Source organism: Suncus etruscus, chromosome 1 (genome assembly GCF_024139225.1).
Source record: "Suncus etruscus isolate mSunEtr1 chromosome 1, mSunEtr1.pri.cur, whole genome shotgun sequence".
In the NCBI taxonomy this organism is placed as follows: domain Eukaryota; kingdom Metazoa; phylum Chordata; class Mammalia; order Eulipotyphla; family Soricidae; genus Suncus; species Suncus etruscus.
The window spans coordinates 177,109,822-177,131,947 of record NC_064848.1 but is presented as its reverse complement, the minus strand read 5'-3'; the positions used below and the strand labels follow the sequence as shown (position 1 = coordinate 177,131,947).

At 35.0% G+C, this 22,126-nt stretch overlaps 1 protein-coding gene across 1 annotated transcript in view; it reads left to right on the top strand.

The window, feature by feature from the left end:
• The window catches only part of ANKFN1 (ankyrin repeat and fibronectin type III domain containing 1), a 203,420-nt gene that overhangs the window by 122,033 nt on the left and 59,261 nt on the right, over positions 1–22,126 (top strand). Inside the window, exons 8-11 of the mRNA XM_049772771.1 lie at positions 1,377–1,484; positions 11,025–11,124; positions 11,430–11,562; positions 12,034–12,150. Of these exons, the coding sequence (XP_049628728.1) occupies positions 1,377–1,484; positions 11,025–11,124; positions 11,430–11,562; positions 12,034–12,150 (458 nt within the window). The remainder of the gene's footprint in view (positions 1–1,376; positions 1,485–11,024; positions 11,125–11,429; positions 11,563–12,033; positions 12,151–22,126) is intronic.

Sequence of the window (22,126 nt, the reverse complement as noted above, 5' to 3'; positions counted from 1 at the left end):
AAATATCTAATAGGGTCACAACAGATATTTCTTATCACTAAAAGAATTAACCCTTCATCAGTGAATCCCTCCTTTTTCAGTTATTTATGTGACCCCTGCCATGTAGCATTATGCCCATAACCTTAAAGACCTCTCAGTGAATCCTAACAATACTCACATTATGGAGGAGAGGTGCCCTTTTCTTGTTATTTACACAGACACCGAGGAAGAAATCTAAAGAGCCAAGAATCACACCTGGAATTCTCTGACCCCCCACAAAACTACAAGTTCTTTCAAAATGGAGTTAAAATGATTTGGGAGGGTTGCTTTTACCTCACTTTAACTTCCATGGCATCTCCTTAAGTTTCTGAATAGGGAGATTCCTTGTTTCAAAATAAATCTAGCAAGAGAGAATTTGAAAACTACACAACTAGAACACTCAGAAACAGGATTTTTATGGGCAAGAATGACTAGCATTTCTAGAGAAAGTATTTCGACTCAGAATTTCTTTACACTGTTACTTTTAAAACATTCAGGGGAAAAAAAAGAGTGGGAAGCATGAAGGAATAGACGAAGAAAAGGACTGACTATTAACTGACCTACTGAAAAAAAAAATCAAGAATTGGAGACAGTAGAATTGCAATCTTGACATTAGTCCCATACGGATTATTACTCTTGATATCATTATAGCCAAATGGAATGAAAATAGAAGGGAGAGAGAAATCTCAGTGGGTATTGCAATTTAAATTTGCCATGTAAGCTAATACTGTATATTTAGAGACTGAGCAGACAGGGTGGTTGGTGGCTCAGAGTATGTGCAAGAGTTGCTGTGCCAGCTAACCAAAGCAGACATTCATTAGAGCAAAATGTAGATTTCTATTTCTTGGCATGTGACATGGGCTCTTTCCTTGGAAAGAAATGTCAATTTGGCCAAAAGTGTGAAACCTACAATAAAAGCATTGGGACTGTGGATTTCATCTAGTCTACACATTCCCACCCCTTTCTTTCCTACTGTGGAAATCCAGCTGAGACTTGGGGTGCTGAGAGGAGAGGTGACCAGGGAGCTGATTAGAACATAGGATAGTAAAAAGACATGTAAGAAATTGAGGGAGGAGAACAGAACCCCAAAATTTCCTATTTTCTTCTGGCTTCCAATGACCATTTTCTCTTAGTCTAAAACTGCCCAACACAAGCAATCAACCACAATTACTGTTTTGCACAGGGCCCTGAACAATGGCACCTTCCAACCCTTGGCCTTGCTCGTTAGCTGTGCAAGTGTTGGTTGCTTATCCTCAGTTTGTGGGTAGCCTGAACAGAATTCTCTCTCCAGAGACAGGGCATGGAAGAAGCCTCCCCTGCATTAAAAGTTCACTCTGTTTGTTTCTTTTGTTCAATAGACTGGAAAGACTATGACGACAGAGAGCCTAGACACAAGGGACAGAATGAAGTCTTGGAAGGTCTGCTGCAGCAGGTCCGAGCCCTTCATCAGCATTATAGTTGTCGGGGTAAGGATAAAAATCTGCGCCGGGCCATCAACTGAGGTCTCAGTGGCGCCGGTAATTTTAGCAGTTTCCTATCTGGGTCATACCTTCTCATTCATCAAGGAGAGAGAGATATTAATATTTGTACATCTGGAATCACTTTGCAGCACTATCTTGCTTTAACCCTTCAGAAATAACTTTCCTCCTTTCTTTTTTTTTCTCTCATCCTCACTTCATACAGTTTGAAAACAAACACAAGGGAAATAGCAACTGCCATAATTTCATTCCTTTAAATAAATGGAAATGCCTCAGTGTCTGGAACTTGGGGACTCCATCCTTCAACTTTTCACTCCAAAAGTGAATTCCCTCAACATCCCAGGGGAAACATACAACCAATTATGGCAGCAAAAACAATAGCAAACTTGCATAGATATTTATAACATTTACAATCCAGTACAATATCTATTATCTCCTGTTCAGCCTCAATTTGCATTTACCCATGAAGTTAAATGACTTTACTGAAGGCCACAATGCAAAGAGAACTGAAATTCTATCCTATGATTTGGAGCTCCAAGTTATCTTCCTGTCATTCATCATTTGTGTCTCCCACTTTTAATCAGGTTTGGATTTTGGTCTTCTTTAGTCCTACTGATGAAGAGAAAGTAAAGCATGCCATCTGTAAACCTCACTAACTTACCCAGAAAATCTCAGAACCTTTCCCAAGCTTTTCTTCTACTTGAGCTGTTCAAGTGGGACAGAGTCAGGATTCATATATTGATTGGTAGAGCAGGTACTTCATTTTATTTGGACAATTAAAAATCATCCTTTTTGTGTCTTCTACATTTGTTCTCCATTTTGCACACTCTGGATTCAGGGTGTCACTGAGCCAGTGAAGAAATACATGGTTGAAATTAAGGCACGTTCGGGCTAAAAGATAGTTTAGATATTAATGACAGTGTCACTACAACTTGTGTTTCACCATCTGGCAGCTTCATTAATGGTGCTTTCATTGTCATGTAACAGCAAACTAAATGTAATAGAAAATTTGGGTAGCAATAGCCATTTCTATTGCTGTTTTGGAGGTCCATATCCAGCAGTTTTCAGGGGATCACTCTTGGCTCTGTGCTTAGAAATTACACCTGGCAGACTCAAGGGACCATATGAGATTCCAGGGATCAAACCCAGGTTGGCCACATGTAAGGCAAACACATTGTGCTGTCACTACAATCCCTCTATTGCTTCTTTTGCTGACAATTATTGACTGAGTTATTTATTATATAATTTTATTATATAATTTTATACCACCATAATATTAAAAAAAGTATAAGCCATAGCATGGTTCACACTGGTATCAATATGTTAAGTTACTTGCCTTATACATAGTTATATAATCCTGAGCACCATATATGCCACCATCCCCTGATGAGCTTTGCCTGAGCACAGTGCCAGAAGTAAGTCCTGAGAACCTCTGGGCCCACCTCACCCTCCACCCTTCCTCACCACAAAACTTGAGTTTTTAGCTAGGTAAAAATACATTGGAATTACCATAGCAAAAAGTTGTTCCCTGTGAATGTACAGTTTATAATACCAACGCCTCCAAAATGTCTATCTCTAAATATAAGGCCGTTAGCAAGAAAATAATTTTCACTTTGGAAGTAGATAGTACCCAAGCACTGTCAAAAGTGCTCCCTGAGCACAGAGCCAGGAGCACAACTGGGTGTGCCCCCAAAATAAAGAAAAAAAATTCTGTTAGTAAGTGGTCAATTAGAAGTAAATATGCATAAAAAACACTTGAAAAGAAAACCCAAATATTAACCCCCTGATTGTTATGGAAACTACTTAAACTAGGGACTTAAGCATTCCACACTGAGCAATCTAGTTAGTTGTCAGTTATTCAGAATCCATTTCACTAGAAGACCCTTTCTATTATAGAAGACCCTTTACCCTCTTTGATTTTTCATGCTTTGCTCTCCTCATTAATCTCATATGCACAAATATAATAAAGCAATAGGGAGCTCAGTGGGCTGAGTGTATGCTCTTATACAGGAAGCCTCAATTTGATTCACTAGGACCATATGAATTCCAAGTATTCAGACCCCAAATATAGAACTTGGAGTAGCTCCTGAGCATTTTCATCACAAAATACTTAATTAATTAATTAATTAATTAATTAATAGAGCAATTGAGAGATTACTCTTTAAAATCATAAGCCACTTGTGTTTAGTTTATATCAGAATGGGATATTAAAACTATAAGAATGGAGGAATGTTTTTCATTTTATCTGGGAGTTTAGATGTTCTACCCATTAATATTAAATGTTATCTAAAAATCAAGAAGCATTATCTAAACAGATTAATGATTTCTATAGCTTCCATTTAACTTTTATCACATACATACAATAATATACATTCATGTAAATTTGAATAGAGGTCAGAAAATATTTAAATAAGACTTGAGGTAGAACTTTTCCAAAAGAAGGCCAGCTCTTGCCAGGTTGGGGTTTGGGGAGGCCCCATGCCGGAGGCCTTCTCCCTCGCCTGGGGAGTGCTGGGAGGCTTGGCAGGCCCCCGACCATCCCTCTCTTTCTCCCCTGGATTCCATGCCTTCCCTGGGCGCTGGTCCAGGTGGACTCTATAGGGGTCATCAGGCTTTCCCAATACCTCTTCCTACACTAATGGGAATGCGTTTTGGGAGGAGGGCAGGCTGTTGCAGCACTGGTTTATATTGGGACAGTCACTGGAAATTTTTTTCCTTGGTCTCCATTTCCAAAATCATGCGGGAGCTAGTGCCCCCATGTGTACAATATATATTGATAGTATTATATGCATATAGTTTATATATACATAATATCCATCTTGTATTGTGACCTTGATACTGCCCTACAAAGCTCCTTTCTAATCATTTACTGCCTCAGTCCCAACCATTATTTACCCCCATTTACCCATGTAAGTGTAGCTCATGACATGAAGCTCACCACATAGAGTGATGAGTGCAGTTAGAGCAACAACTACATTGAAAACTATCATAACAATGTGAATGAATGAGGGAAGTAGAAAACCTGTCTCAAGTACAGGTGTGGATGGGGTGGGGAGAAGGGATTATCTGGGAAATTGGTGGTGGTAATCTTGCACTGGTGAAGGGGGGGTGTTCTTTATATGACTGTTATCATACAACTACAATCATATTTGCAATCATGGTGTTTAAATAGATAAAAATGTGAAAAAAGAACTTTTCCAAAAAAAAATATTTTTCATATTGACATGTACTCTCTGGCTACCTAAAATGTGATGCTATGAACACTTTTCCTACAAAATGTTACACTATGCATCTTTCTTTTGAAATGTAGAATGTACATTAAGGTAAAAACATATAAAGACCCACTTGAATTTAGTTAACCAGGTATTTTTTATCTTATTGGCCATTGTGATTTTCATAAAATTACTGTTCTAAAGCATAAAATTTAGAAAATGCTGGTCTATATAATAGGACAGCATAAAAGAAATGACCAAGAAATGAAATGAGTTAAAGATAAGTCTAAGTAGAAAAGAATAGATAAAAAGATTTAGGTATTGCAAATATATACCTAACAAATTACCAAAAAAAAATCTCTAAAATACTCAGTTGCATTAAAATACTATCATTTATTGAATACATAAATCTTTACCTATTTTCTTTAAACCGAAACCATACCTGTGCAAAACAAGGGCATTGCCACTGAACCATATTCTCCTGGTCTTTGAAATACTTAAAAATATAAAAAATACTTCTTGATATTGGAGCAACAAGTAGTACAGCCTGAAGGAAGCCATATTTAATCCCAGCTCCCCATCTGGTCTTCTGAATTTACCAGGAGTGATACCTAAGTGCAGAGCCAAGCATAACCTCTGAATACCACTGGGTGTGGCCCAAAAACAAAAATAAGAAAAAAAAAGAAAAATTTATTCTTTAAAATCCAAGTTCTACCAAATATGTATTGTATGCTTCTTGAGCAAAGCATCTAACTTTTATGATTCTGAACTTTCCCATTAGTAAAGTGGTCTCTCTTTGAGGATTGCTATTAAAATTAAATTATAAATGAGTTAAACTTATCTTACGTTGTGTGTAGACATTTCAAGAACTCTAGCTTAGTTTTCTACAAGATAAAGAATAGATTTTTTTCTCTCCATATAATCTAGATATTAGTACTAGAATTAATGTATAATAACTGTTACTATATATTTATATTTATGATCCTGGACTACTCAGAAAATATATTGTATATTTCAAGTACAGAATCACAAAAGGTTTCTTCCCCTCCCTGAATTCTTCATGGGAGATACAAAATCCTACAACAATTCCTTTATGTTGGCTATAGAACCGTGTGTAATTAATCTGTGAACAGTACTAAAATGGAAATTTAATAAAAGTTGTCTGACCTTTATTATCCATATAGTTGATATCTAACATAAATAATAAGTTACAAAGAAGTCAGTTTCATTCAGCATAGTTAATTTCAATTATCATTCAGTTTTTCAACTGCCAAACATTAATTAATACAGCACCTAACAAGTGACAGATGCTAGACATAGCATTATGAATAAAATTTATTTCTTATACTCCATACTTCTAAAACCTAAAGAATCATTATATTTGGAGCCAAGAAAACTAACCCTGAACTAAGCAAAGCTAGTATAAAGAACAAGATAGTTCTTAGGGAAAGTCAGTTTAGACTTTGTATCAGTCACGATGGACTATTTGATGTGTTGTAACCAAATGTCCAGCTTCAAATATTTCTCCAACATTTAATAGGACTTCTTACTATTGCTCATCTGTGCTATTAGACACTATCTATATAAATACTTTTCTTGTACCCAGTGGAGCAGGGAAAGACACTTTTCTAATTAGATTGAAGCTATGACCACCAGTACTCAAGGATAACTCCTGGTTGTGCTAAGGGTACTATATGTGGTATCAGGGATCAGCTCATGTACAAGGCAAGCCCCTTAACCCCTGTACTACCTTTTCAATTTCATAAGGAGAGACTTTTAATATGAGACTAATAATATGAGCATGACTTTATATAGATAATTTTACTAATATCTAATTTTACAGAACTTGTCACAAGGACTGTTATGTATACCTAGCCACAGGGACTCCAGAAAATGCAATTCTATTATGGAACCAGAATAAAGGAGATCTGAGCTACCTGTCATTTATCATGCCCCTCTTTCCTAGTTGTAGTTGCATTTTTAAATTTTTGCTCTTCAATTTTTAGATAAATGTTTTTAGCTTACCTTTTATTTTATGTTATACTCTGAAGTTAGACTCCCTGAATTCAAATCAGGCTAGGTGTGACCTTAAGTAAACTGCACATCCCCTTTCTTCCTAATGCAGCTTATCAAGGCTGGAAAGATAGTACAATGGGTAAGATCCTTACCTTGCACACTGTTGACCCAGTTCAATCCCTGGCATCCCATATAGTTCCCTAAGAACATCAAAAGTGCTTCCTGGGGCCAGAGAGATAACACAGGGTAGGGCATTTGTCTTGCACACAGCTGACTCAGGAAAGACCTGAATTACATTCCCTGCATCCCATATGGTACCCCAAGCCTGCCAGGAGTGATTTCTGAGTGCAGAGCTAGTAGTAACCTTAAGTGCCACAGGGTGTAACCAAACTCCAAAAAAAAGTGCTTCCTGAGTGCAGAGCCAAGAGTAACCCATGGGGATAGCCCAAAAGCCCCCACAAAAATCATATATAACCATCAACTGTTGTTTTAAAACTAAATAGCCTAAAGAATCTCAAGGAGTTTCCTATTAAGCCTAAGCAAAACAAAACTGCCATCCTCCATTATCTATTCCCCACAATCTTAATTCTTTTTATATTTTTTATATTTCCTATCTCTAAGTAAAATATTTATATGACTAATGCTTGGCTTTTTCCCAATTTTAGGTCATTATACCACTTAGAAAGACAATTCACCTTTTTTTGACAATTCACATTTTATGCTACTATCAACTTATGTGTAAAATGTGTTCCCTTGTTGCCCAGGAATAGCATATTCTTGTTGTCATTTTAGTAAAAATAAGTATTTATTGTTTTTATTATAACCATGTAAATTTCATGATTATTTTTCTTTCCTGGATACCTTTTCCTTTTCTGTTAGCTTTTAATATTTATTGTGCAATTTTTTTATTTTCTAATCATAACTGTTTAACCTTCAAGTACTGTCTGATCCTATTACTTTTCTCTCAAACATAGTCAAATACATTAGAATTAGTTCAACTCTTTATTTTTCAACCCCAGACCCAGACAGCTCAACTCTTTTTTTTAATTCAATATTAATTCAAATTTTAATTTAATTTTTTTAACCCTCTGGGCTGCTCTCGATTGGACCAGTGACAGGCTGCCTTGGTATCTGGGGCCCAGCTGTCATCCTGCATCTCCTTTCATGACCATATTGAGGCGTCTTCTTGCCATTCTCTAATATTGGGTTTCTTCTTTTTGTAATCTTATGTTTTCCTTTTCCCTGGCTAATCCTTTACTTTGGTGGAACCTTCATTCTATTTGTTCTATTTGTTCCTTATTCTATTTCCTAAGAAGATTATTAAGAATAAATTCTTTGGCATTTTGACTTTCTGGAGATATATTTCATATTTATTTGAGTATAATAAGTATAGAAGTCACACTTTAAGTAATTTTCCTGGAGACTTTGAAAACATTATTAATTGCCTTCTGATTTTCAGTGATGTCATTCTGATTCCAGAGGCTTTATCTAAAACCCTGAATGGTTTACAATTTACTTTTTAATTTAATATTCTAAAATTTCACTGGCTTATGCCTTAGTCCAGTCTATTTTTATCAGCTGTGCTGGGCACTTGGCAAACCTTTTTAATATAGAAATATAGATCCTTCAATCATGAATATGATTTTAATTTTTGTTTTGTCCACTTTTTCTTTACTTTCTCCTTTGAAAACTCCTGTGACTCAGATATTGAACCTCCTTCACTAGCCTTAGTTTTCTTTTCCCCTCATATTTCCATGTTCATGTCCTTTTGCTCTATTTTCTTAGATAATTCCCCACTCCTATTTTCAGACTTTTGTTGAGGTTTTTTTTTTTTTTAGGTTTTGAATAGTAGTTCTTTTCGTAATTCTCAATGTTCTTTCTTAATCTGAATGTTTCTTACACTCTTCTGTTTAGTAGGTGATTGATGTATTTCCTTCTTTCAAGTTGTTAATGATAGATTCATTTCACTGTACTTGTTCTTTTCTCAACAGCGTTTCTTTTAAATTGTTGCCTCATTTATTTGGTTTGAAGGCTCTCTGGCATCTTAGATGCTTTCATAACTGCCTGGTGATCCTCAGCTATTTGCTCAGAATGAAGAGAAAGGAGTATGGGGGCCGTGAGGGCCGGAGCAATAGCACAGTGGGAAGGACATTTGCCTTCAACATGACCAACATGGGTTTGATCCTCAGCATCCCATATTGTCTCCCCAGCCAGGATTTCTGAGTGCAAACCAGAAATAATCCCTGAGCACTGCCAGGTGTAGCCCAAAAATAACAAAAAAAGAGGGGGGGCAGAGAGATAGCATGGAGGTGAGGAATTTGCCTTGCATATGGAAGGACTGTGGTTGGAATCCCGGCATCCCATATGGCTCCCTGAGCCTGCCAGGAGCCATTTCTGAGCGTAGAGTAAGGAGTACCCCTGTGTGCTGCCGGATGTGACCCCCAAAAAAGGGGGGAATGGGTAGAGCTCTTCTATATGTAGCCAATGAAGTTGATGTTAGAGACTTAGATAGGCTAGTTAGAGTCTCCAGAGATGTTACACCAGTAGCTTGGAGGGTAAGATAACTCAGAGTTGAATATCAAAGTTTTATGAGGCCAGTGGAAAACTATTCTCAATGGAAAGTGACATCTAATTCATCTATTTTTTAAGAATTCCCTGCTTTTGCAAATGCACCCCAGATATCCCACTCTGGAGACTAGAATTTTCATTTTACAGAAAAGCCACCACTCATTTACTTTTAGAATCAAGGATAACTATTTGTCCAACTCTGCAAGATAGAGATGAAAAACCTAGAAATCTAACTGTTTTTTAAACAGATTTAAACAAATCCCCCTGATTTTGACTTCACATCTGCCCCACTGCTCCTTACCCCGCCCCCCTGGCTTTCAACAGTATATGGAGCCCTTGGGGTGAATCAGGTTACTTCTCAGCTTTCTCTACTGCTGGCTTAGGATTCATCTTTCTCAAGTCTGCTAAATCCATCTGCCCATCTGCTTTCCAGTTACCCAAATTCACTTATTATTGTTTCCTTTCCCATCTTTTTGTCTTTATAGTTTTATGTATTTTTTTCCTCTTAATTTCTTTCTCTGGTTTTAGTGAGGTTTGGGGAGAGTGATATATAACGAATATATTTAATATGTAACCAGACGTCCCCACAGCATCATTTTCAAGAATGATATGACTAGCCAAATGCACATTCAAGTCAGGGGAAAAAAAATACTTTTGCTTTGTTCTGTCAGGGGTAACCAATACCAGCACACAGAAAAAAACTGGCCTGAATGCTTTAGTCTGCCAGAAAATACCCAGTAACTTTTCTATCTCCATGGGCCTGGCTTCCGCCAGAGTTTTAGCCACGAGCCATTCCTCTATGTTTTTGTGCCTTGCAGCAGTGATTGAACCAAATTTTCCTATCCTGTGACAAGTCTATCAGTTTGGTGACAATCCCAACTATCTCAGCTTCCATTTATTACCTCAAAGATAAGAACATTAAGGTTCATCTACTTCTGTTCATAGAACACTGTTTACCAAGATTATTATTTTGGGAAGTCTCTTACTTTGGTCAGTGAGAGTTACAAGTTTTAAGTAGAATTGCTGAACAGAAACGAGCAATGATGAACTACTATTAGAGCCATTGCACTGTGCACGTAGTCAAATCCTAATATCTCCTTCATGAATCAAGTTTTTTATAAGACATTTTTATCTGGTTAATCCATTTTTAATTTTTCTTTCAGTTTCTTCTTCTGAATAAGAAATATGAATAATCGTGTCCATACCTTACAGCTATCTTTACAAGTTAACATACAAACTGGAAAAGTCACCTAAGATATTATAAAAGTACAAAGTGGCAGTACTGGAGTATGGAATAATGTGTGGGGAGGGTGTTTCTGCCAATTTTTTGGAATGTGTTTATATTTGTTTCATAAGTAGAATAAGAAAAACTTAACCAAAAATAGACTGAAAGGTAAAGCTGGTCTAGCATTGAACTGTTTGTAAATATTAAAAGATCTTGTGGGTGAGGTCGGAAGGGTAAGTGAACTGATTCCATTTCTTTTTATCCTGTTAAGTGGTTTATCCTGGAATATTATCTTATGTTATTTACCTATAACATTTTTGAGGAGTTTTCCATTGAGTTTACCAACTTCTGGCATCAAAAGGTATGAGTTTCTTATTGGAATGAACCAACTGAGTCCTTACATAAAACTTAGGATATGGTAAAAGGTAGGAGGGAGTTGGGAAGAAGGTACTGGGAAGATGGTTCTGCCAATGAAATTTACAGTGTATTTTTTTTCCTGAGTTCCAGAAAGTTCAAAATTACAAACCACTGGTCGCAAGCAGTCAGTCTCAAGGAGCCTGAAACATCTATTCCACTCATCAAACAAGTTTGTTAAGACCTTAAAACGGTGGGTCCTGTGTTATATTTCAAGCAAGTCTGAACTTCTAGGGAATCAGCTAGATTTGGTTCTGTGTAGAAACTTGATATAAATGCCTCTTTTTTATTACTAAAAAAAGATATGAAGTTTACTTCTTTTCCTGAGAACTCAGGCAAGAAAATAATTCTTTTCTAGCCAGTGAATGTGTGATAGTATTTAGAATATTATGCTCATAGGTATATTTTAAAATATCTTTTAACTTGTTCAAGTATATTTTCCCATGGATTCAAGCTTCATAAAAAGTCCCATTAAGTATTTTTTCTTTTTATTCTTAGGGGACTCTACATAGCCATTATATTTTATTACAAAGACAATATGCTAGTCACCAATGAAGATCAAATACCAATTGTTGAAATAGACGACTCTCACACCAGTTCCATTACACAAGATTTTCTGTGGTTCACAAAGGTATACTGAGTTCTGATTTTACTTTTCACCTACTTTGTACCAATGTTACTGCACATAAATCTCTGAAACTTTAGTTGAGGGGTCTCTAATGATCAAAGTAGTGGGGTGGGCATAAATAATCTCAAAAGTCCCTTTCAGCCCTGATATGACCTATGTCATAAAAAGCACCAAAGTCGCATCTACACTACATTTTCAAAGCAAAGAAGTTAGCATCCTGTCAGATTGTGTCTCCACTCGCCTGAATTATGGGATCATTTGGCAAAGACTAAAATGTGGATCTGACTGTTTCATTAACATTCAGATCTTTTTCCAATTGGACAGAGATCAAAAAGTTGTTTCACATGTATCTGAAAATGGACTGGAGAACAAACATCAGGGGTCAGGTTTCCTTCTCCCTGCTTAGCTTTGATGCCACAACTTAAATCATGTTCTGACTTGGATGATGATATGACCTCGTGTCTTCCTTTGCAGCTGTCTTGTATGTGGGAAGATATAAGATGGTTGAGGCAAAGTGTACCAATCTCCATGTCCTCTTCCACAGTCCTCCAAACTCGGCAGAAGATGCTTGCAGCAACAGCCCAGCTACAGGTGAGGGACCAACTTTCAGCCCAGACCCCCCCAGGGAAATTTCAGAAAAACTTGGTCAGTTCCATTGCCTGTTCTACCTCAGAAAAAAAGAAAAAGGTGGGCTGTACTTCTTTGAGAAATTTATGAATAAAAAGGTTTCTTGAACAGTTTAGGCTTCACAATTGCTCACTGTGCTTTTGAGGGGTGAGGGGATTCCTGGACAAACAATAAGAACACTCTTATGGAGTCTAGGACTGACTAATAGAAAAGAGGTTTATTCTAGAATTGATATTATTCAGCTAATTTCACTTAAAACATACTTGTTGCTCTGGCATCCTGTGTATCTATGAATACAGGGAAATAAAAAAAAGACCAGCAGATATTTTGAGAAGTTTCTTGGCTTGTTGCTTACAAAAAAAAAAGAAAGAAAGAAAAAGAAAGAAAGAAAGAGAAAGAAAGAAAGAAAGAAAGAAAGAAAGAAAGAAAGAAAGAAAGAAAGAAAGAAAGAAAGAAAGAAAGAAAGAAAGAAAGAAAGAAAGAAAGAAAGAAAGAAAGAAAGAAAGAAAGAAAGAAAGAAAGAAAGAAAGAGAAAAGTGTGATAAATTCTAATATTTTTTCTTACTTTGAAAATTTTAAATCTTACCTTTAGTCTCAAATTTTTTGATTCTCCCATACTATCAGATCAGTGTGCCAAACTCTACAAGCTACCTAGAATATAATGCTCCTTCTAGAAAAGACATTGGAATTGATTTTTTTTCTTTTAAATACCATAGACATTGAATTCTGACTAAACTTTTCTGAGTTTTTTCATTCATTGTGTTCTGATATTTACAGTTCTTGGGTACATGAAATAGGGGTCTCCAAGAGGTTGCTGAGCTTCTTTCAATATGAGTATCTATCTATAAAGCTGTCAGTTTCATAGAAACCAAAAATGAACATAACATGACATTATATAAATTGTGTTGGCCAGGCTAAACCTGTCAAGTCATAAAAATAACATCACAAAAATAAAACAACAACATTTTTACTCCACCTCCACCTACAATTATAAGGATATTTCTCAATCTGTACAATAATAAGTCAACTTCTCACAGTAATAACTATTTTTCTTATTATACTTAATTCTGAAAAATAACTTTTACTCTTTATCCTATATTTCATTATGCTCAACTGCAGAGGCTTCTACTACCTGGTGTCCTAATAGTCTTCAAAGATTTTAGCAAATAGTACTTTTTATTTCAACTAATTTTTGGTTACAGTATCTTCTCCTTCAACTCAAGGAGAAGCTCTTAGATGTGGACCACAGTGACTCTGCTGAATTCAAAGTACCCCTTCCTTTCATCATTGACCAGTCTGAGTTGCCAAGCTGCTATATCTCAACTGTTTATTTCTTTTAGAATAAAGTTCATTTACAGGAGACTCCCTTATTTATCTTTGCTGGAAAGATTTACTTTTGTCTGTTATCAGTAGTATGAGAAATATCTGCCTGAAATTTCCCTTTTAGACACTTTGATTTGCAGTACAGTGCACATTTTCTGCCATCAATGTGTTACACCCCACTCAGGAGTGCAACACTTCTGATGTGTGTGTTGCACTCCTGAGTGGGGTGTAACATCAATGTCCTACTTCACTTCCACCCACTCTCTCCTGCCTCCCTGTAGGGCAGGCATTTTACTTCTCTCTGGACACTGTGGTTTTCATTATTTTTAATGAAGGGGTGCCATGCATGTCACTTTATCCCCTTTCAATACTCAATTCTTGTCCAGACAACTATTATTGTCATAGTAGACCCTTCTCCATTCTAACTGCACTCTGTGCTCTTTGTGGACTGGTCTTCCTGATCCTCATCTCTATTGTCTCTAACTATTATTACCATATTGTCTTTTATTTATATTCCACAGGTGAGGGATTCTCTCTCTCTCTCTGATTCATAGCATAATAAAGGTCATGTCCATCCATGTATAAGCAAATTTCATGACTTCATTTTTCCTAATGACTATATAGTATTCCATGGTATAGATGTACCACATTTTCTTTAGGCATTCATCTGTTGTCAGGCACCTAGCTTGTTTCCAGATTCTTATTGTTATAAATAGTGCTATGCTGAGCAAAGGAGTTCAGAGCACATTTTTATATTGTGTTTTAGTATTCCTAGGGTCTTTCACCTCTTTAGTTGACTCCAAGGTATTGATTTTTTTGTAGCATAATTGTGAATGGATTTTTTATTGTATGTTTCTTCTCTTTCAGTATTTTATATTAAAAAGCCCTGGAATTTTTGCATGTTAATTTTGTAGCCTGCCACTTTACAAATCTATTGTTTCTAGAAGCTTTTGTTTGAGTCTTTAAGATTTTTTTAAATATAGTATCATCATCTACAAACTGTGAGAACTTGACTTCTTCCTTTTCTATCTGGGTCCCCTTAATATCTTTTCTCACATGATGGCTATGGCAATTACTTCCAGTACAATGTTGAATAGAAGTTGTAAAAGGGAGCAATCTTGTCTTGTGCTAGATCTTAGAAGAAAGGCTTTTAGTTCTTCCACTTTGAGTATAATATTTGCCATGGGCTTCTGGTAAGTGGCCTTGACTATACTGAGAAAAGTCCCTTCAATTCCTAACTTGTTGAAAGTTTTTATCATGAATAAGTGTTGGACTTTGTCAAATGCTTTGTCTGCATCAATTTCCTCAATAGTAATAGGACTGTTCACATATTCCAGATAATCTTGGTTAAACTCTAGGAGGTTCTAGGATTCCAAGAATTTATCCATTTCTTCCAGGTTTTCTTGTTTTGTGGCATAAAGGTTCTCAAAGTAATTGCTTATTACCATTTGAATGTTTGTGGTATCTGTAGTCACCAACTCCCCTTTTCATTTCTAATTTAATTTATTAAGTTTTCTCTATATTTGTGTCTTTCAAATGGTTTATCCATCTCATTGGGTTTTATTTTTTTTTCAAAGGACCAATTCTTGTTTTCATTGATCTTTTGGATTGGTTTTTCAGGTTTCTAGTTCATTAATTTCTGCTCTAAATTTGATTATTTCCTTCTAACTGCCTATTTTTGGTTTGTTTTGTTGATCATCTTTCAATGTTTAAGCTGTGCCTCTAACTTATTTATGTAGGCTCTTTCTTCTTTCCTAATGAATTCTTGCAAAGCTATACATTTTCCTTTTAATGCTGCTTTTGTTGTGTCCCAAATTCTGATCATTTGTGTCTTCATTCTCATTTGTTTCTAGGAATCTTTTGATTGTCTCTTTGATGCACTAATCATTCTGTAGTAAGCTATTTAATTTCAACCCCTGCCACTTGGGAATTGTGAGCTTTTTTAATGTAGGGTCTAGTCAAGAAGAATTTCTGGTAAACTGCCTGACAAAATCTCAGGTGGATCAGGGATGAGAATTTCAAATATTTTATTATTGATGATATTTTTCCTCTCATTCTAAATATCCTCTTTACCCAATTTTTATTTTTAATTCTGTGTTTTTTGTAAAAATAGAGTGTACCAAGTTAGTTTGTTCAGGCACAATAAGATAGGATCCATTTTGCTAATAAATTCAGCTTTGTTAAGTTCAATGGATACTTTTATTATATATAATATATATATACACATAAGTATATATGTATATAATTTAGGATCAAACCTAGTCACCATACAAGACTAGTATTTTACCACTTAGCTACCTTCATAACCTCTCCAATAGATACTTTTTAAAAAGGTATCTTAATTTAAAATACTGTTAAAATTAATGTTTAAGGATAACACAAGGTCAGTCACCACACCCAAAACCAGAGTACTAGATCCCTCCACCAAGATATCTATATTCCTTCTCACTTCCTCCCTCAGTGAGTGAACTTTTTTCTATAAGTAGACTCTCAGGATCTGATATCATTGGCCATTGTTTATTTTTCTACTATGTTTCTTTACACTCCACACATAAGATCTTCTACTACTATATATGTCCTTCTCTTTGACTCACTTTGCTTAGTATACTATCTCCATTCTAATTGTGATAAACTTCATAATTTTTCTTTTATAGTTGAGTCATATTTCTTTGTACATATACATCAACTACTCTTGGGTATTTGGGTGTTTCCAGATTTTGGCTAGTATAAACAAAAGCATGCATGTATCTTTTAGAATTTGTATTTTTGTTCCCGTGTGGTAGATGCTAAAAAGTAAAATAGTTTGGTCATATGGAAGCACAATACTTAATATTTTGAGATGTGTATATAGTATTTTCTAGAGGCTGACTGGAGGATATTTCTGCCAGTAGATGAGATTTCTTTTTCATTATATTTCCATCAGAATTTGTTGTTTCTAGAGACTCTGATATATAGCATAATAACTGGTGTGAAGTGATATGTCATTGTCATTCTGATATGCATTTTCCTATAATAAATAATCAAGAATACCTTTTGATATCCTCATTAATCATCTTATATCTTCTTTGAGTAAATCTGTTCAGCTTATTTTTTCAGTTTTTGAAATAGTTTTTGTTTTATTGTTACATTTTGTAAGTGCTTTATAAATGTTGGGTTTTAGTCCTTTGTCAGATATGCTGAGCAGATATTTCCACTCTATTTTCTAGTTATTTGTTTGCACTATTAGTTTGATGTCCCAGTTGTTTATTTTTCTTTTTTTCTTTGCCAATGGCATAAAAATCATTGAAAACATTTTTGAAGTTGATATCAATGAGGAAAGAGTTCTGCTTATGTTTTTCTCAATATATTTTATACATTCAGCTTTGATATCAAGGTTCTTATTCCATTTTGAATTAACTTTTGTGTAGGATGGGAGATTGATGTTATTCTTTTACCCCTTTTGGGGGCATGTAACTCATGAGTTTTCCTATCAAAATCATTTACTAGAGACTAGACTTTTGTGGCTGTATCTCATGTTCCAGCTTATTTGTAAATTAACTGACCTTTTATCTGAGTGTTTGTCTCTGAGCTCTCAAAGCTATTCCTCCAGTGGGTACTTTTAAATGTTATTTGCAACTGGCATTTTAGCAAGGTTTTGTAAATGTGGTTCAACTCCCCTCTTTAAAATCTCCCATCCTTTGCCTTTCCTGACTCCAGACTTCTCAGACTGTTTTCTAATTTTCAGGCCAGCATTTCTCAGACTCTTTTGCTAGTTCACATGCTGTTTCTATTTCTGCTTAGAATTCTCTTCTACTTCTTTCCTTGCTAACTCCCAAATATGCTTCAGGTCTAAGCTTAATTTTTATACTTCTCTGGGAGTCCTTCATCTTCTTACTATTTTTTTTATAAGTTATAGCTCTCACCTATTTTATTCTTCATAGAGAATGGTGCTCATTGGTTGATTACTTTTGTCATTATTTGTTTATTGACTTTCTTGGACTGTGAGCCCCTGAGCATAGAGGACCCATCTGCCTAGATTTCATCACACTTACCAGATGAAGCATATGGCAGACCCTTGGAAAATACTAAATGAGTAGATAAACAAATTTATCCATCCATCCCAAAAGTTGACACTGGAGAGTATTCATTTTAACCAAAGGAAAAGTATCCCAGAAGTATCCCAGAAATGCATCTCATGCTTGAATTACCAGTAACCCTTCATATTTTCCTAATATTCATTAGTCACCTCTTATGATGTCCCTCAAATATTCTGATAAATTCTTTTCTTGCTCTACATTACCATTTTTCAGGTTCAATAATAAGAGCCAGAGTTATCATTTTAGTGGGACCAGCTGCGCAAAATATTTGCTCATCTATACAAAGAAATTACCTAGAAATATTGAAGGAATTTTTTTATTTGAGGGCTGGAATATCTGAGAGGACAAGATAAGAAAAAAGTTTACAGAAAAATTAATTTGAGGAATTGATCATTAATATTTCATATTTTATCCCTCCTTACTAATACAGCATATTTTAAAACTCCTTACTAATCTTAATATTTTAGTGTTCTGGGAAAAGAAAAACGTATTCTAAGTAGACTAGCTGGCCTCCAAAACCATCCTTCTGCTCCAGTCTTAAAACCCTTCAATTCTTTCTCCACACTTTGCCAGAGTGGTCAGTCTAAAAGATTTTGACCATGTCATTCTCTGACTCATACTCATTCAAGAGAGGTCTCTAGACTTCTCCATGGCACATCAAGGCCTTTGTCACTATCTTTCTCCCTATTCTCTATTTCCTATCAAGGGCTAAGCCATTCATCACAGTGCATATGAAACATTATGCAACCTGTTTCCAGTTTCTGATCCATAGTGTTGCCGTTTATTACATAATAACAAACATAAATGTCAAAATTGACACCTTCATTCATTTCACAGGTTGCCAATTCGTGTATTTAGTGTTTTACAAAATATCTCTCATTTAATCCTCACTATACCTAACTAGAAGATATTATTCGAATATTCATTTGCAAATGATAAAACTGAGGCCAAGAGAAGTTAAATAACTTTTCCAATAGGAACACAGAAAGGAAAAGAATCTAAGTTCAAATGCTGATCAATATAATTCCATGACCTTTCTTTCTAAGACTTCTTTCTAATATTCCTCATCTTTTTGTATATTTGTTCACAGAACTCAAATACAAATTTTAAATTGAAGAAAGTATTAACATTGTAACATTGTAGTTTTAAAAGTAAAAAAGGAAAGGTTGGGTTTGTATTATTTGGAAGTGGCTTAAATTCACTTAATAGAAAGTATTGATTAACAGATATTGTTTATTTACATAAGTTTTAAGTAATGCTGATTATTTGTTTATAATATTAATTTATATTATTTATTAATGTTAGTAATAATTTTATGTTAGTAATCTTAATAGTAATATCAATGTTAGAAAGAATTTATTAGTTAATATTTCCAAGGCAAGAAGGAATACAAGTATTTGAATAAGGAAATTAAAATGAGATGACCAAGACCCCACATTGGTTTTCCTTTTTCTATGAAAATGGCAGAGGCTTAAGAGGCAGAAGTTTTGCTCACTTTCTACAGGAAGACATAAATTATTCTTCTACTGAAGGTGTACAAACTCTGTGTCATCAAAATTCAGTAAAAGCCTCAATCTATAGACTGGGTTGCATTATACTTTCCTCCAACATACCTATTTGAAATGACTATTGTTAGAGGTAAACATACACTACAAAAGTTAAGGTGCTTGCCTTGCATACAAGCAATCCCAGTTCTATTCCTGGCACACCATATAGTGCTCTAAGCACAGCCAGGAATGTTCCCTGAACACAAACCAGGAATTAAGCTCTAAGCATTGTTCTAAGTATTGCTGGTACAAGCAATTCAGCACTACAAGTAGTACAGCACTACAGGATCTAAAAAAACTAAAAAATAAACTATTAGTGAGTCAAAGATAGGTAAAGATCACATTATTTATAAATATAAAATTTTATAATTGTAAATGTTATAATATATGATAATTATATAATACAGATATTATATAATATATATAAAAAGAGGGCCCCCCAGAATTTTACTCTTTTTTTTCCTGGCCTTTCTATCTCTGCCATCAACTCCCTCCAATGTGTTGGGTCACTCCAAACTAAATAAATACTTCTAAATATTATATGTGTTCCAGGTTTATGAACATCCCGTAATATTTTCTGATTATAACTTAGATATATGTCTGTTAGTCATCAATGGCTTTCATTCCTCTTTATCTTGTAGGAGGTAGGGCTCCAAGAATCTCCTAACTTTGATTGCATAGCATGACAGGTATTCATTAAACTGTTCTGATTTGGTGTTTTTCCTTTACAATGCAAAAGAACTCCAAATTCCACATCCCCCTTAGTACATAGCTGCAATTTATCTTTTCAAAAATATTCAGTTTTTAAATTGGGTCTGTTTGATGCTAATGAAGCTTTAGAAAGACTTTTAAGATTTTCTTGTTTAGGTCATCAGTCAACATATTGATAATCAGTAAGTTGATGATGAACCATTTGTTAAAACCTCTATAATAATAAAGCTTATGAAATATTTGTAATAAACATTGGTTACAATAAATATTTAAAAAAATAATACTAATAAAGCTTAAATGAAATGACCTTCTCACTTGACTAACCCCCAACTTTAATACAAAGTAGTAGTTTCCTGTGTCTTAGTGATAATGTTAATTTAGCCAGCAAGTTATTGAATATTAGATATATATAGATATATATATAGATAGATATATAGATAGATATATATATGTCTGTGTAAAGGTCCTGTTCAAAGAACTCAGAGGTATAGAAATAAAACAATCATCATTTTATTGCAGGTACATCAACATATGTTTGGAAGGCCAAAGTCATTCTACATTCAACATTCTACATTCAACATTCTACATTCTACATTCAACATTCTACATTCAACATTCTACATTCAACATTCTACATTCTACATTCAACATATGTTTGGAAGGCCAAAGTCATTCTAAAATAGAATTTTGTAAATGAAGCAGTAAGAGGAAATAATGGTAAACTTTACCAAAGAGATAATTGTTCAAGTCTTTCCAGAAAAAAAAAAAAACCTAGGCTGAGTCTTGAATATGTGTGTTCAGGATTGAATTCTGATTTAATCAATAGTAAAAGCCCAAACCCTACACATATCAAGTTGAGAGTATACAAAAAACATTTTCTCATTCATTGCTTGACTTAATTCTTCACTCTATGAGTTAAGATTAAGCTAAAAGCTAACTGGACTCTGAGGACCCTCACTTTCAGATGATGGAACTAAGGCCAGAGAGGATAAATAAATTTTCAGAAGTCTACGAGTTAATGAATAGCAGCTAGTTGTTGGTTAGAAACACAACACCAATGTAAGGATAGGCTTAAAAGCAGTGGAGTTCTGGAACCAACATGTACTAGCTGAGGAGTTCCAACTGCTACATATTCAGGAATTTGGAAAGTCTGTTGTCAAACCCTTGGTAGATTGAAATAGGCTATGGTGAGGGTGTTTACACTACAGAAATTGGCATATGCTATAAATAAGTCTTCTTAATTTTTTTTTAGTTTTCAGTTTGCCAGCAAGCTACTGTTTATTTGGCCAGTGTTTCTTTGCAGAAAACTGTCTCTATAAACTCTTATACTACTACAAAGGGCTGGACTTAAAGATTCCCCACCAATGACTTCTCTTTGATTTAGAAGTCAGTTTTTGAAAAGGCATGTCCTGAATGAAATGTTATTGAAACTCTGAACTGACAAATGAAAGTGACAGACCTGCCAAATGAATTTTGATAATATGTCAAATGTTTGTGATAAAATTTATCATGTATCTAATTCTTGTAAAGAAAAAATTTTCTACCTTTAACACAAAATAAATGTAGATACTGACTAGCTGATTTATATTTTTCTGTCATCCCTGTCACTCCCATAAATCCAGTTCTACTTTTGCTTATCTTTTAAAAGCCTATTATCAGCATTATGGGAGTTTACCAAAGTAACAGCATCTCAGAGATTATTTACATTTGGGGGGGTTGGTTTTTGGCCACACCCAATGGCGCTCAGGGGTTATTCCTGGCTATGTGCTCAGAAATCATTCCTGGCTTTGGGGACCATATGAGATGCCGGGGGATCGAACCGCGGTCCATCCTAGGCTAGTGTGCGCAAAACAGGCGCCTTACCGCTTGCGCCACTGTTCCGGCCCCTATTTACATTTTTTTAAATCAAAGATATTTCAAATAAAAGAGATTTTGTTCTATTAATCCAGTGTTAGAAATCATCAAAGCTGCATATATGTAAAAATGCCTTTCATGGCCCTACACATTTAATGTGGCATCCCTTCACTTCCTCACCTTTCTAAAAGTATTGTCTGCCTGACTTGACCTAATTTACAAATAATTTTAACAAAATGTTAATAGAAATTACTAAGATGTACATAAGTCAAGCCAGGCCAATCTCCCAATTAAAGTATCTTGAAGGGAATAAGCAGTCATTTGGGGACCTGTACAAAGTGCTACATTGTTAATTCACTTCTTCCATTTTATACAACCCCACTTCATACCAGCTTACTGTAGATCTCTTGAAAACTCCACAAGTGGCAT